Source organism: Astyanax mexicanus, chromosome 18, assembly GCF_023375975.1.
Source record: "Astyanax mexicanus isolate ESR-SI-001 chromosome 18, AstMex3_surface, whole genome shotgun sequence".
NCBI classification, from domain to species: Eukaryota; Metazoa; Chordata; class Actinopteri; order Characiformes; family Acestrorhamphidae; genus Astyanax; species Astyanax mexicanus.
In genome coordinates, this window is record NC_064425.1 from 13,477,732 (window position 1) to 13,493,773 (window position 16,042).

Here is a 16,042-nt window from a genome sequence, read left to right on the forward strand (position 1 = left end):
AGATGTACAGTACAGTGAGCAGATTTTGCCTGGTGGTGGAATCTCTACAGCGCGTGGGGGAGAGCCGTCCGCGGCATCGGTTCCCCCGCCGCCAGACACCTGCCGCGCGCGCAGGTCTTCACGGAGCTTATTTACCAACAATGTAGACAAATACAGTCAATTCCAGTCATGAATAAAGGAAACAAACATTTTACTGATGCAGGACAACTGTGTGTTATTAAAACCAGATCAAAACAAAGTTATAATGCAATGTGCAAATGTGTTTATTAATTTCTAAATAACATTCAGCCAGCCTCCAAGGAAATGCACACCTTCTTAAATCTGGTTACATCATTATTACTTTTATGATAGATTTAATCTATATTTTAATAATTTGTATAATAAATAAACACATAATTCAGAAAATATACATTTAAGAAGTTTATAATTATTATATTTTTTTTATTTGAAGCTTGTGGCATGTTTCTGGGCAGGACACTGTGATTTGAGAATAAGCAGATATTCAGGACATTTCATCAGATATAGAAACTTAATTATTTTAGGAAACATATTGGAATAAATTATCAAATTGATCCAAATTATTATATGAAATGCCTATTTACTAAATATCTTAATACATTGTATTAATAGTATTTTAGACCAGCTATTTTGATTTTATATAGTGTTACATATTTAAAGCAGCTCTTATATGAGCCATTCATAGACAACTGTCACACCTTGCATTAATTTTGTATTATCTTTATTAACTTTTACAGTGTACATTTGGACCTAAGTCTTATAGCTGTATATTTATATAATTATACTTCTTTACGTTATACTATTGTTGAAAATAAGAAATTATAAACAGTTCCACATTGCATTATAACTTTGTTTTGATCTGGTTTTAATAACACACAGTTACCCTGCATTAGTAATGTTTGTTTCCTTTAATCATGACTGGAATTGACTATATTTGTCTATATTGTTGGTAAATAAGCTCCGTGAAGACCTGCGCTCGCGGCCAGGGAACCCGTGCCGCGGACGGCTCTCCCCCACGCGCTGTAGAGATTCCACCACCAGGCAAAATCTGCTCACTGTACTGTACATCTAACTGTAACACTAGTGCATTAATATCAGCAGGTTATAAAGGTAGATAACTGATTATCATCACTGCACCCCTGTAACAGATCAAGAGAGAAAATGCTCCTTTCCCTCCCAGCTTATTGTCTTATTGCATAAAAACGTGAGCACGAATTACAGAAATCGTTCACTCGAATTACAGAAATCGTGCGCACGAATTACAGAAATCGTGAGCACGAATTAAAGAAATCGTGAGCACGAATTGCAAATCGTTCACTCGAATTAAAGAAAACGTGAGCACGAACTGCTACATCGTTCACTCGATTTAATTGTTTTTTTTATCCACGGCCCCTCCCGGGCTCCGTACTAAAGTAATCCAAACTGTGAAGAAAAACATGCGAAATTATTTAGTACACAAAAAAGTGTTAAACACACCAGAATATTTACAATGTAGGAAAAAAAAAAACATTTTCTAGAGAAGTGGTTAACATTTTGAACCTCTAATAAAATAACTGAAACTGACAAAGGAAAATTGTAATTAATATAAAATACTCATCCTGATTCTAACAGCCTTAGATAAACTTTAATCAAGTCTTATCAGACTTATCTGTATTATAAACAGGCCTGTGTTATTTGCACTACGGTTGTGTTTACTCATATTTTAAAGCTCCAGAGGCAGACGAGTTCACCAGGGATCACCAGGGGAATGGTGAGCAGTTAAAGACAGAGAGGATGTGACTCTCCCACTGTGAGCTTGACTGGAGCTCTGCTCTGCTCCTGTGAATCCCTGTGGCTCAAGATAATCAACAAAACCTGTAGAAACATGCCAGGATCTCAAACACACACACACACATGTTTTTAAAGATGCCTAATTTCCTTCCATTTATTTTTTATCAATTTAGCTAGGCCGATTGTCCCACCCATCACATGTGACACCAGGAGGGTAAAGACTAGCACATGCCTCCTCTGACATGGGAAGTCATCCACCGGCTCTTTTCAAACTGCTGCTGATGCCGAGTAGCCAGCATGTTTGGAGGAAAGCACAGAGACTCGGTTCTGGTACATCAGCTCTGTATTTTGATGAGTGGAAAAAGCGCCATGTAGCCACCCAGAGAGAGCAAGGCCAATTGTGCTCACTCAGGGCTCCGGCAGCTGATGGCAAGCTGCATGTCCAGGATTCAAACAAGCGATCTCCCGATCATAATAATAAAAATAATAATAACAATAATAATAATAATAATAATAATATGACAAAATTAGTTATAATAATAATAATAATAATAATAATAATAATAATTATTATTATTATTACTATTATTATTATTATTACTATTAACACATTTAAAAGCTTTATTTTATGAACTTTTTATGTACTTCTCCCATCGTTACGATAGCAAAGACACACTGACACTCCTTAAATCAAGCTGCACAGTTTGTGTATTTTATTTAATTTGCACAACGAAACACCACAGAATATACAGAACATCACTTAAAATAATATGAATTAAAATGTTTAAAACATTTAGTTAAGAAAGCATCCATGTCACAGATTCTGCAAGGAAAGACCAATCAGGTGTGACAAGTCTGTTTATCATCAGGAGTCGACTCCCTTAGTTCACTTCAAAGAGTCGATTCTTAGAGCCGGATCGTATGCGACCGGCCCATCACTGCTACTGACACTCAGCACAGACTCACAGCAGAGACATGGCTGTGGACCTCAGGGCTGTGCTGCTCTCTGCCTTCGACTATAAGACGGAGAAATATGTTATTGCTAAGAATAAGAAAGTGGGAATTCTGTACAGAGTGATTCAGCTCTCTCTGCTGGGATATATCATCGGGTAAGATCAGCTGGAGTTATCTATAGCCTGTGATAGAGCTGTGTGTGTGTGTGTGTGGTAAAATTAAATATATATTTACATTACAATTGTATAATACAGTTCTGGATCTTTATTATCTTATTTACAATTGCTTACGTACAGCATACCAAAATGAAATACCTCTAATGTGCTCTAGGTGGTTGCTAAGTGGGTGCTGTGCTGTTGTTGTGGTTTACCAGGTGGTTGTTAAGCCGTTGTTAATATGAGTTAGATTATGTAAATAAGCAAAATTGGCTGTTTATATTCATACTATATCAAATAAAAAAAAGAATGTTGCCTTTGGGCACCATCATGTAGATCACTTTTGTTTTGACCATCCCAAAAAAAAAAGAATTATTGATTTAAATAATCTACTTATTATCAATAAACAGGTTAAACAGTGATTCCAAACTGTGTTCACAACTGTGTGTGTGTGTAGCTGGGTGTTCCTGACGAAGAAAGGCTACCAGGAGACTGAGGAATCTATTCAGAGTTCAGTCATCACCAAAGTTAAAGGGGTTTTACTCACCAACTCCTCAGGAACTGGACCTCGACTCTGGGGGCCAGAGGACTACGTAATCCCACAGCAGGTGAGAGCTGGTCTGAGGATATGTTCCTCCTTTACCAGTCACATCATCAGCTCATAATTATAACGTTGTATTACAGATGGAAACATTTCTATTTATTATAAACATTAAAAACTGTACACTGTATTTTTCCATTTCTGCAGGGAGAAGATGTGCTTTTTATAACAACCAATTTCATAGAAACGCCAAATCAGAAATTAGGCTATTGTGCTGAGGTACGACCAAACAATCCCTACAACAGTTAAGTTTTTATATTCATTTACTATTTCATTTTATATACCAGTACTTATTTTATTACACTCTGAACAGTACTCTCAATACTCTGGTTCATTTTGTATTGTGCTTAAACTCTGTCCACTAGAGGGCAGTGTTGTACTCTGTGTTTTGACCCCACTGTTCTGATTGGATATAAAGTTAAATTCTTTTTTTTTTTTTGGATGTTTTGTATATGAGGGAAAGTTTTTTGTATATTTTCTCTTGCTTAACGTTACACAATATATCAATATATTGGATCATAACCCCTGTTAGTTTCTTTCAATACGCAGCCCTACAAACAATAAAAAAAGCATCTAAGGATTCAGACGATTATTTGGGTTGTTATTTTTGAATTTAAAAAAGTATCTTAGATAACTTTGCATTCAAAAGTGTGGAATATTACAATCATTTATAATTTTGCATTGTATTGCATTGTAGATTAATACTACATATATCTAAACTATGAATAAAAACATATAGAATTATTTAGTAAACAAAAAAAGTGTTAAATAAACCTGAATATGTTTTATGTTTTATATACAGTATTATATATATTATATAGTAGCACCTTTTGCTTAAATGACAGTTTTGCACATCTCTGCTGCATTTTCTTATTCAGTTTTATGAGGTAGAGTCACCTGGAATTCAGGCTTTCAGTTAACAGCTGTGCTAAATTTGTCAAGAGTTAATTACAAGAATTTCTTGCCTCTTAAAGTGTTTGAGAGCATCAGTTGTAAAGTTGTGAAGAGGTAGAGTTGGTATACAGTGAATAGCTCTATTTGAGTAATGTTCTAATTCGTATTATAACAAAAACTACTCAACTAAGTAAAGAAATACATTTTAAGAAAGGGAGGTCATCCAAACTTAAAAGAACTTTGAAAGTTTTCTCAAATGCATTTTTTGAAAAAGGACCATCAAAAACATTATGATGATGAAACTGGCACTTATTAGGACCTACCCCAGGAAAGGAAGAGCAAGAGTTCCTCTGTTGCACAGGATAAGTTCATCAGAGTTAACAGCTCCCCAGATGAGAGCACCTAAATGCTTCACAGAGTGTTTTGGTTTGTTTAACAGTTTTAAGTTACTACATGATTCATTATGTTTTCCCTTTTAGTCTGGATCACTTCACTATTCAGTTACAATGTAGAAAAAAAAATAAACCAGTGAATGAGAAGGTGTGTCCAAACTTTAGGACGGTAGCTGATTGTTAAGGTATTTTAGCTGACTTCCGAAGACTCGGGCTGAATGTGCTCTTTGGGGCCACTGCTTAAATCTCCTGGCACTGCTAATAAATCAGCTAACATCTGATTTAAGCTTTAACCATTTGATGCTTTTATTGAGGAGTCATCAGTATCAAAAAGAAAGTCATGCAAAATAAATTTACTAACAGTTTGTTTTTTTTTTGTCACTGCAGATACTGAGCTATACACCTAGCATGTTTAGATGCATTCAGTAAACAGTTCATAATCAGATTATTGCAGCTATCTGATTAATCAAGTGGCTGTGTAACTAATATACACTCATTTCTTAAATATAAAATCTGATTTAAAAAATCTGATACAGAGATCTGACGTTCAGCTCAGTAATTCCCAGTGCGTGTAAATTAGTGCTGGATGACATGGCAAAAAATATATATATTATGATATCAATAAACATTTTTTTTCACTCAGAAATAAATTGTGGGTGACCCTTATTTTCAGTGCAGCCAAGCATTTAAACTCAAAGACACTTAAAAAATGAGCTTATATTAAAATCAAGTATAATCAGGTTAAGCTCAAATAAAGAACTTCATAAAACAAATCAATAACAATTAAAAGGCAAAGGCATTAGAAAAACTAAATATTATGTTTTAATTAATAAGAATGAAGGATAAGTGGAAAGGCTAAAATGTAAAGCAATCAAATAAAAAGAAAAATAATTAAAATAATAAACAGATAAAAAAAGAAGTAGCTAAAAATTACACTAAGATTATTAAGAAAGTAAACAGTAGAGATAAAATAAAATAAAAAAGGACGAAATAAATTAAATAAATATAAAAAAAGATTTAAAAAAAATAATCATTTTGGTCGATACAATATAATTCTGATATCAATATAAACAGTACAAAAGCCACCACTCTTGGTGTATGAAATCGCACACTGATACATCTGTTACGTGATATGGTTAAAACATTATATCACAATATTTAAAGACATTTATACAATATTTATCATATTGTATTACCCCTGTGTTGTAGGCTGTAAGAACAAGCATCATTTTCTAGGTGCTAACAGGTGTTAACTCTGTTATCTCTGTGTTGGTTGTGCTCTCAATACTGTTCATTCTATAGCTTTTTTATGTGAATTAATGATTTTGAGAAAAGACTACTAATGTGAGCTTGTTTTGTCTACTGCATCCCATTAAGAGTCTATATTAATTTAACTTAACTTTGATATCATTGTTTATTTAGATTTTTTATTCTCTGTAAAGCTGCTTTTTGACAATTCTGTTGTAAAAAGCTCTATATAAATACAATTGAATTGAATTTAATTGATTTTTTTTAGTGATGCCCCTTTAATTTAGAATTTTTGACTGTAAAAAAACAACTACAATATTCATATGTTCAGTGAAAAAACTTAATGTAATCATTGCAATAAACTAATAACTAATAAATATGTAAGACAGACAAAGGCAACGAATTACCTCAAATTAATTGAGTAGACTTAACTTGTTAGGGTTTGAAGTGTAGATGAATTCTGACAAAGCAGTGTTTCTCTCTTATCTCTGGTCCTGGTGGAGATCTTCTTCTCCTACTTTATGTTTTAGGAGCTTCCTTGTCATTCTTGAAGCACCCAATTCAAATTATCAGCTGGTTATTAAAAGTCAAAATAGAAACTCTCGAGCTTCCAAAAAATTCCATTAAAATTCATGCTATATAGGGTTAACTGATTAGTGATGCTCTGCAGTAATCAGATTATGAAGTTTATGAATGCAAACGCACCCACTGAGGGTATTAATTCAGCAGATGCTCAGGTTTTACTCAATGTTCTACTATTCTATTCCACTAAATAACCTTCTGTCTATCATTCATGCATTTTTTGTATTGTTCTCTGCTATAGTTTGATACCCTCATGGGTTCGGCCTCTGCAGTAACTCGACTCTCTGCATGTAAGCACTTCTTGAATGACTCATCGCTCTTCAGGTTTCAGCTCTAAACCTCTAAACCCAGAAGCTGCCCTCCTTCAGACAGTAGCGCTAAGTATCTGCATGCAAAGAACTCTTCATACACTGCCTCATATGGTCACAGCCTCGCTCTGTCTTCACCATCCTAGTGATCATTAGATCACTCGCTGGTATGTAAACATCCTCACTTTCCATGTGGCTGTTTGGTGCTCTGGTGGCCCTCGTCAGGCAATAAACCTAAAACAAAGCATGGTTGTGTTTAGGCGAATCATTTGAAGCAGATTCTGAACTGATCTTGTGTTCGGTACAGAGTTTTAAGGTGCTAGACGGTCGATGCAGGAAGAATGAAGACTGTCCAGAGGGAGAGGCAGTCGTAGCTGGAAACGGTATGGAAAAAAACATTAATTTTATGGCACTTCAAAAACTTAATTTAGTTTTTTTTTTTAAAGCCATTCAGAGGTTGACTTGCTGGTGTTCTTTGGATCATTGTCCTGCTGCAGAACCCAAGTACAACTGAGGCATTCTCCTTCAGGATAGTCTGGTAAACAGCAGAATTCCTGCTTCTCTCTATTACAGCAAGTTGTCCGGGCCCTGAAGCAACAAAGCAACCCCACACCACCATACCACCACCACCATGTTTTACGTTCAGTATAATGTTCTATTCTAAAATGATGTCTTAGTTTTACGCCAGATAGAATGGGACACAAACCTTCCAAAAAGTTCCACTATTTACCCAAAGTCCTCCTGACCTTAACTGAAGCAAGTAAAACCTGCAGTTCTTTAAATGATGTTCTGGGTTCTTTTGTGACCTCCTGGATGAGTTGTCCATGCCCCTTTGGAGTAATTTCAGTAGTTCACTCCTGGGAAGGTTTACCAGTGTACCATATTTTCTCCATTTGTTAATAATAGCTCTCACTGTTCTCACAGATTTAAAAATAATAGTAAATTACATTTTATTGCAAAAATGACATGAAACATGCTTTTATTTCCTCGCTTCAGGAGTTCGGACTGGACGCTGCCTGAAGAAAGACAGGAACTCCACTGGAACGTGTGAAATATACGGCTGGTGCCCCATCGAGAAAAGCCAGCGGCTAATGTAAGAACAGATTCATATATTCACAGCTGTACAGTACATTATTTGCGGTACAGTCTGGTTTAGAAAGTGTGTTTACCATAAACCACGGGTCTGACAGGGCCACCCACAGTGCCATACTAGGAGTTCAGTAGAGTTAGTGGCTTTTCTGCACCCATGAAATCCTCCCAGGGTTACAGAGAACTAATGTGGAAAAGCAGACAGTGCAATAACTCATCTCCTGCATGATAATATATATTACTGCCATGTATTCTTGTGTGGGTTTACAGTGTTCTGCATGTAATAACCATCTTCTCTTCTCCTAACAGTGTGCCTTTATTAGGAAAAACTGAAAACTTTACCATATACATAAAGAACTTCATCAGATTCCCCAAGTTCGGCTTCTCAAAGTAAGTAACTAAAGCAGTGTTTTACTTATTTACTTCTAGCCTCGTTACTCCTATGTCATTCCAGCTTGTTCTCATTCCAGCTTCTCATCGTTTAATAAAACCCCTAACCAGATAAATCTCTCCATCCAGATAGAGTGAATCTGATTGTGATTGGATGTAGAGAAATATAAACATATACCATTCCGACACCCTATTGGTTTATACTGTGATCCATCACACCTGCACACGTCCCCCCCCCCCCCCCCCCCAGCATGAACATAGCAGACGTATGTAGTATATAGTCTAGTATGAAGATGATCCGTGCAGAGACCCAAGAGAACTTGAGCCAAACGTCCAACTAACCTTCTTTAATATATTTACAAAAAAATATGTACAAAAATACATTCATTTTCAATGGCCATATATGCAACAGGGAGCCTAGTGTATCCCAAATTTATCAACATTAACATTTGAATTTACTGTAACATTAGTCATTATAGCATTTAAAAAAAGTGTGTTTGGGGGAGGGGGGGTAGTGCACTATAGGATCCTGTAGCGTGGCCTAAGCTTTGGTTCCTAATGGCATTCCTCCCCCCCCCCCCCCCCCCCCCCCCTTACATTACTTTTACTTTACAATAAGCCTTTTTAATAACAGATCCGACTTTTAGACACCATAAAGCTGTAGTATTCATATAGTAGAACTTCATTATGAACTAACTGAGCACCCAAAAGGATGTGTGGGGGAAAAAACATATTGGTGGGTTTTTCTAGAATGGGTAAAAAAAAAATGCCTGCCTGTGAAAAAGCTTGATTTTTTTTATTAATAATGCAGGGAAATGCTTATCACATTACCCACCTCAACCTGTAGATGGCGCCAATATGCTATTATTATTATTATCCCCCCAACCTGTTGCTTATCCATGATGATTAGCACCATTCTTATAGAAGTGAACCACTCTATAGCACTTTATTTGTTACACCCTGTGTGTGTAATTTGCTTGGTATTTCCCTGTATTAATATATATAAATACTTATATGTACATATACACAGTAGTGCCAAAAACAGCATGTGCTGGTCTCCATTGCTGTGTTTGGTGATGTGAGGCTTGGATGGAGCTGCTTGTTCATGAAAACTCTCTCCTTTCCAATTTTTTACTGTTTAATATGTAATTCCATATGTGTCTCTTAATCAATTTCATGTCTTTAATATTATTCTACAATGTAGGAAATCAAGGAAATAAAGAAATAAAGAAAAATCATAAAATGAGAATATGCATATATTGACTGGGAAATTAATTAATTAATTATATCTATTATTTTTCTGTAGATCCTCCCCTTATATCCCTACAGGTTCTCTGTACTATTCTGTTTCTTAACCCGTGTTCACATTGTCCTCAGATCGAATGTCTTGGACACAGCCGGGGACTCGTATTTAAAGACGTGTTTATACGATGCGATTGCTCATCCATACTGCCCCATATTTCGTCTTGGAGATATCGTCCTCAGATCTGGACACGACTTTCAGGACATGGCTTTACTGGTGAGTCTTAATTTTTAATGTAATTACTTTTCTACACATATAAAAACTAAGCTACAAAAACAATTGCTGATCTTTGATGTCTCAGGAGATTTTCTCAGAGTATTTCTGATTCTCACTTAGGTTTGATTTAGAGATCAACTTTGCCACAAATGTAAATTGCTAAAATTGTTTAGGAGGAATAGCATTAAACACAAATGAGACATGAGACACTTCTGGGGTTAAAGGAGTCAAAACTGAGAATTTGGTTTTAGATGCATGTGAGATCTGGAGAGAACTATTGTCGATGTGCCGGGTATCGGATATGCATCATCACTGTTCTCTTGTATGTTGTTTTAACTTCTATGCTTTTATAATGTTGCAAATTTCCTCACTGTGGGATTAATGTTGGGGCTCTGAGTGGTCTAGTGGGCTAAGGGCTGCCACTATGATCAGGAGGTTGCTTCTAGGGGTGCAAGAAAAAATCGATTTGAGCTTGAATCGCGTTTCTAACATTGAACGATTCAGAATAGATTCTAATTTTCAAAAAATCGTTTTTTTTTTGGAGGTGCAGCTGCTGTCGCGCGGAGCTTTTTAACTGTACCGCGGAGCTCAGCTAATGTCACGTGGAGCTTTTTAACTGTATAGCAAAGCTCAGCTACTGTCGCGCGGAGCTTATACAGTCTTGCGGAGCTCACCTACTGTTCTGCTGTTAAAGAGCTCCGCAGGACAGTAGATGAACTCTTCGAGACAGTTAAAAAGCTCCGCGGTACAGTTAAAAAGCTCTGCGCGACAGAAGGTACAGTTACAGTTAAAAAGCTCCGCGCGACAGTAGGTGAATCTCGCAAGACAGCAGCAACAGGACAGGGAAAGTTTCGCAGCCCTAATTGCTTCGAATCCCAGTCATACAGCTTGCCATCAGCTGCTGGTGCCCTGAGACAGCACAACTGGCCTTACTCTCTGTACATATTCTCAGTCCATATTCCTCACTGTCAGCATGGGAGCTGGCCAGATTTCACAGTCTTATTCTTATACAGGGTGGATCTATTGGAATCCTAATCGAGTGGCACTGTGATCTGGATAAAGGCTATTCACACTGCCACCCCCGATACACCTTCACACGACTGGACTTCAACTCTACAGCCAACTCCGTCTCATCAGGATACAACTTCAGGTAAACTTTCAGCTTCTACTGTAACTCAGCAACAGTTACAGTTGCCCTACGGCTAATGCTGGGTGATATTGGGACAACATTGTATAATGCAAATATTAAATATTTGTTATTATTATATTATATTCTCAAAATGATAAACAACAGATTCATCCAATTAAACAGAACTATCTGTGACCAAATGTGCAGTTGGTCAGTGTGTTTCTAAGATGTTGGGGCCTATTTTATTGATCTATAGGTGAGTCGGTAACCGTGCAGCTTGATTTCTGAAGTGTCAGTGTGTCTTTGCTATCGTAATGACAGGAAAAGTACACCTTGGTATGTACTAATTCTCTTATTTAATCATGGGTGTTTTTTGGGTGTCACTTGCCATTCCGTATAAGAGTCAGGTGCGCTCTGACTTGGGCGGATTGATATTTTAAAGGCGCAGCTACCTGGACTTGTTTTGTTACATTGTTGATGTAAAAGTCGGGTTTGTGCTGCTGTGTTTTCGCATGTGTGTAACGAGCGGCAGTGTACATGTGGTGCATAGTACATGTGGATCACCTGTGTTTTCTGTTGCAAAGATAACAATACACCAGAAATGTACCTGAACTCACCTCATTTCCAGACCACCACGCCCATCAGCGTATTTATATATCAAGAAGCACAGTCACTATTAAAATGAAGCAGGTGGAAGGTGTAAAAAATAGTCTGTTGATGGGGTGTAAGATGATGATCACAAGACAGCATATGCAAGGTGTAAGATAGGGCTCATTCTCATATTGTCCAGCTTATTTTTGTTTAAAACCTGCCTGTCCCTTTTCTTACTGTCTCTTCAGATACGCCCACTACTTCAAAAACCCTGCAGGAGAGACTCACAGAACACTATTAAAGGTGTACGGGATTCGCTTTGACATCCAGGTTCATGGCAGAGTATGTAACAGAAATATTTACAGCAGTGTCCCGTCATTTTTGCCTGTATAACACTACTAAACATGTTTTAATCTTGTTTTGTTTTTTACAGGCGGGAAAATTTAACATAATTCCCACAATTATAAACATAGGATCTGGTCTTGCCTTAATGGGAGCTGTAAGTATATTAATATATATATTTTTGACTAATTACCAAAAAATATGGACACATATTAAGCAATACTTTTGTCTTTCTGATCATATTTAAAAATAAAGACTTGTTTTTATTTAATCAATACTGAGATTAGGGATGGCAGGTTATTGGAATGGTTATAATGTGATTTTCAACATGTGATAATGGAGATTGTTCACATTTACATATAGAATACCTCATTGCTGTTCCCTATTTTCAGTGAACAGTTTCTTTTTTGTCTGTGCAAAACTTTATATTTATGTTTGTATGAAATATCCCTGTGTGTTAAGTCTGTAAAGTGAGAATTGGTGTTGTGTGCTTATTGCCATTTCTTTATTAAAATAGTGGTTGTAATTTTGTTTTTGTGTAGTTATAAAAGTCTTTTAAAAAAGGCTTAAAATGAATTTACTTCCTTCCTAACTTCAGATGCCCTGTGTAGACACATTATGTCTTTATAGTAATTTTTAACTCATTTTCACCCAATTTACACAGCCAATTACCCAACACACTTTTTATGACTCCCTCTATCACTAGTGATGCACCAACACCAGGAGGGTGAAGACTAGCACATGCCTCCTCCGATACATGTGAAGTCAGACTCCGCCTCTTTTCGAACTGCTGCTGATCGTTTTTGAGTAGCATCACGGCACATTTGAAGGAAAGCGCAGCGACTTGGTTCCGATATATCAGCTCACAGTCGTCTTGTGCTGATTGACATCACCCTAGGAATGATGAGGGGAAAGAGCGCCATCTACCCACCCAGAGAGAGCAAGGCCAATTGTGCTCTCTCAGGTCTCTGATAGCCGAATGTTAAACTACATGAACAGGATTCAAACCGGCTATCTCCTGACCATAGTGGCATAGTGACCATAGTCCGTTGGACCACTCGGAGCCCTTCTTTATAGTAATTTAGTCTAGAAATCCTTTCCTTATAACATTAAAGCCCTTGGATTTGATGTTCTTGTATGTCAAAGAAACCCCTTTTACACATCCAGTTGAGAAATCTTAAAGAGGGTGCAATGATCTGTAGAAGTAAAATATTCATATTAATATATGCACTATGTTCTGATAGAGTTTGATTTGTTTTGGTTTTGTTGTTGTTGTTTTTTACAGGGGAGTTTCTTCTGTGATATGGTGCTTCTCTATATGATGAAGAAAAGTACCCTCTACAGGGAGAGGAAGTTCGAAAAAGCTAACAAGTATGTAATATAATACTCATCCAAACTATGAAGACAAACATAAGGAGTTATTTAGTAAAAGTGTTAAACAAACCGTTTTATATTTTATGTTTTATATTTTACATTCTGTGCAAGATGTGCAATCAGTTTTGCACATCTTGGCTGGATTTTCTCAGTCAGCTTTATGAGTTAGTCACGTGGAATTCAGGCTTTCAGTTAACAGCTGTGCTGAACTCGTCAAGAGTTAATTACTTGAATTTCTTGCCTCTTAATGTGTTTGAGAGCATCAGTTGTAAAGTTGTGAAGAGGTACAGTTGGTATACAGTGAACAGTCCTATTTGAGTAATATTCTAATCCATATTATTAAATAACTACTCGACTAAGTAAAGAAAAAAATACTTTAAGAAAAAAGGAAGGTCAGTCAATCTGAAAAGAAGAATTTCAGAAACATTGAAAGTATCCTCAAGTCCAGTCACCACACAGACCATCAAAAACTTTATGATGATGAAACTGGCACTCATCAGAACCACCTCAGGAAAGGACAGAAGAGCAAGAGTTCCTTCTGTTGCACAGGATAAGTCCATGAGAGTTACCAGCCTTAGAAACCGCAAGTTAACAGCTCCCCAGAAAAGAGCACCTAAATATGTGTTTTAAACATCTGTATACAAATAATTAAGTACTGATGAGCTCTTCAGCTTGGTGACTGGTCTGGCTCACTGCACTGCATGTTCTGCACTCTTCACAGGAACGGAAACAACAATAATTCAGAAGATTCTGAGAAAGAGCCTTCAGAGGCGGAGCAACTGACTGACCCAACACCTGACCAACACACCGAGGCAACAACTCCGTGTTTATACCCTATAGAGCAGCATGAGAATCCAACTGACGGACAAATAAACCCATCTGATTGACAGACATCCCATCCCAAAGAGAATGCCCATCCCAAAGAGTGTATAAAGTTGCCTACTGTCTACTTGACCTCTGAATTGAATTGAATTGAATCCAGATTGGATTACTGTACGAAGTAGGTATCCATTCAATACTACACTTACTTGAAGTTGGGTGCAATAACCAAAAGCCTAAAAACAAAGCTGTGATTGACACTGATGTTTGTACTATTTTTATTTTTATTAGGTTGGTATGAATGAGATATATGGCACACCCTTGCACTGTGATAAATCACTGAAAAATGCAATATATTCATAAAATAATTCAAAAAGGCCTTATTGTAGTACAACCCCAATTCACTTCACTGGTGAAGTTGGAACAAAATAAGATGATTGCAAATCCTTTTTCATTTTCACTACAAAGACAAGATAATTCACGTTCAAACTGATACACTTTATTGTTTTCTTTAAATATTCACTCATTTTGCAGTGCAGAATTCACTCACGAGCAGAATGTGGCTCTGCATTGTCTTGCTAAAATAAGCAGGACGTCCCTGAAAAAAACGTCACTCGGACGGCAGCATATGTTGCTCCAAAACCTGGATGAACTTTCAGCATTAATGGAGCTTCACAGATGTTCAGGTTCTCCATGCCATGGGTTCCAACACACCCCTACACCACCAGAGATGCTGCTAAAGAACTTTGTCCTGAAAACAATCCGGTCAGTCCTTTTCCTCTTTGTCCCAGAGAACACGATGTTCATGATCTCTAAAAACAATGCGAAACGTGGACTCGTCAGATCACAGGACACTTTTCTACTCTGCAGAGTTTCTGGATGATATTGATATCTGCCTTTCTCTTTGCCAAACACTATATTCTGTTTTTAGTTACGCTGCTTGGCCAAAAATAAGACGCCACCAAAAAAAAGGTCACACTGTAATATTTTGTTGGACCGCCTTTAGCTTTGATTGTGGCACGCATTCTCTGTGGCATTGTTTCAATAAGCTTCTGCAATGTTACAAGATTTATTTCAATCCAGTGTTGCATTATTGCATTGATGATGGTAGAGTCTGACCTCTGCACAAAGTCTCTCTTCTCCATCACATCCCAAAGATTCTCAATGAGGTTAAGATCTGGACTCTGTGGTGAACAATTCATGTGTGAAAATGATGATCTCATGCTCCCTGAATCACTCTTTCACAATTCCAGCCCCATGAATTCTGACATTATCATCTTGGAACATGCCTGTGTCATCAGGTAAGAAAAAATCCATTGATGGAATAACCTGGTCTATATTCAGTATATTCAGGTAGTCAGCTGACCTCATTCTTTCAGCACATACTGTTGCTGATCCTAAACCTGCAGACCAACTAAAGCAGGGGTGTCCAAACTACGGCCTGAGGGCCATTTGCGGCCTGTTTCGTTTTTTGGAGCGGCCCGTGAGGTATTTTAGAAATAGAGTGAAAGTTGGCCCGCTGTTAAGCAGGTTTTTATAATGTGAGATTCAAAGTTAGAACGCTAGGTGTCAGAAACGGGCCAAAGAGTCTAAAAGCGCCGGGAGTGAAGTTGTAGCGCAGGAAAACAGGCCAAAGAGCTTAAAAGTGGCAACAGTGTTCTGTCGTAGCACAGGAAAACGGGCCAAAGAGTCTAAAAGCGGAGAGAGTGCTCAGTTGTAGCGCAGAAAAAGGGCAAAAGAGTCTAAAAGTTGCCGTAATTAAGGAGTTTAATATTAAGAGACATCATGAAATGGAACATCAATTTGAAGATACATGTAAAGATAAAGATAGTAAATCAAGTAAAATAGTGTGTAAATGAAAGTAATC

General features: G+C 37.1%; 1 protein-coding gene across 1 annotated transcript; it reads left to right on the plus strand.

Moving 5' to 3' along the window:
* The first annotated feature begins 2,695 nt into the window (after window positions 1-2,695).
* Window positions 2,696-14,498, plus strand: p2rx8 (purinergic receptor P2X, ligand-gated ion channel, 8). Its single transcript, XM_007248646.4, has 12 exons — window positions 2,696-2,897; window positions 3,355-3,505; window positions 3,646-3,717; window positions 7,230-7,305; window positions 7,919-8,015; window positions 8,321-8,401; window positions 9,779-9,920; window positions 10,934-11,070; window positions 11,889-11,982; window positions 12,074-12,139; window positions 13,268-13,353; window positions 14,078-14,498. The coding sequence occupies exons 1-12, from the start codon at window positions 2,764-2,766 to the stop codon at window positions 14,241-14,243; spliced, it is 1,302 nt and encodes a 433-aa protein (XP_007248708.3). The 5' UTR covers window positions 2,696-2,763; the 3' UTR covers window positions 14,244-14,498.
* The last annotated feature ends 1,544 nt before the right edge of the window (window positions 14,499-16,042 follow it).

What these genes read in the sequence shown, in the direction of transcription:
- p2rx8 (XM_007248646.4), top strand. Translation starts at nt 2,764, where the DNA reads ATGGCTGTGGACCTCAGGGCTGTGCTGCTCTCTGCCTTCGACTATAAG. An exon ending in AATTAGGCTATTGTGCTGAG is followed by an intron (nt 3,718 to 7,229) that starts GTACGACCAAAC and finishes TGTTCGGTACAG; the next exon opens with AGTTTTAAGGTGCTAGACGG. An exon ending in GAGAAAAGCCAGCGGCTAAT is followed by an intron (nt 8,016 to 8,320) that starts GTAAGAACAGAT and finishes TTCTCCTAACAG; the next exon opens with TGTGCCTTTATTAGGAAAAA.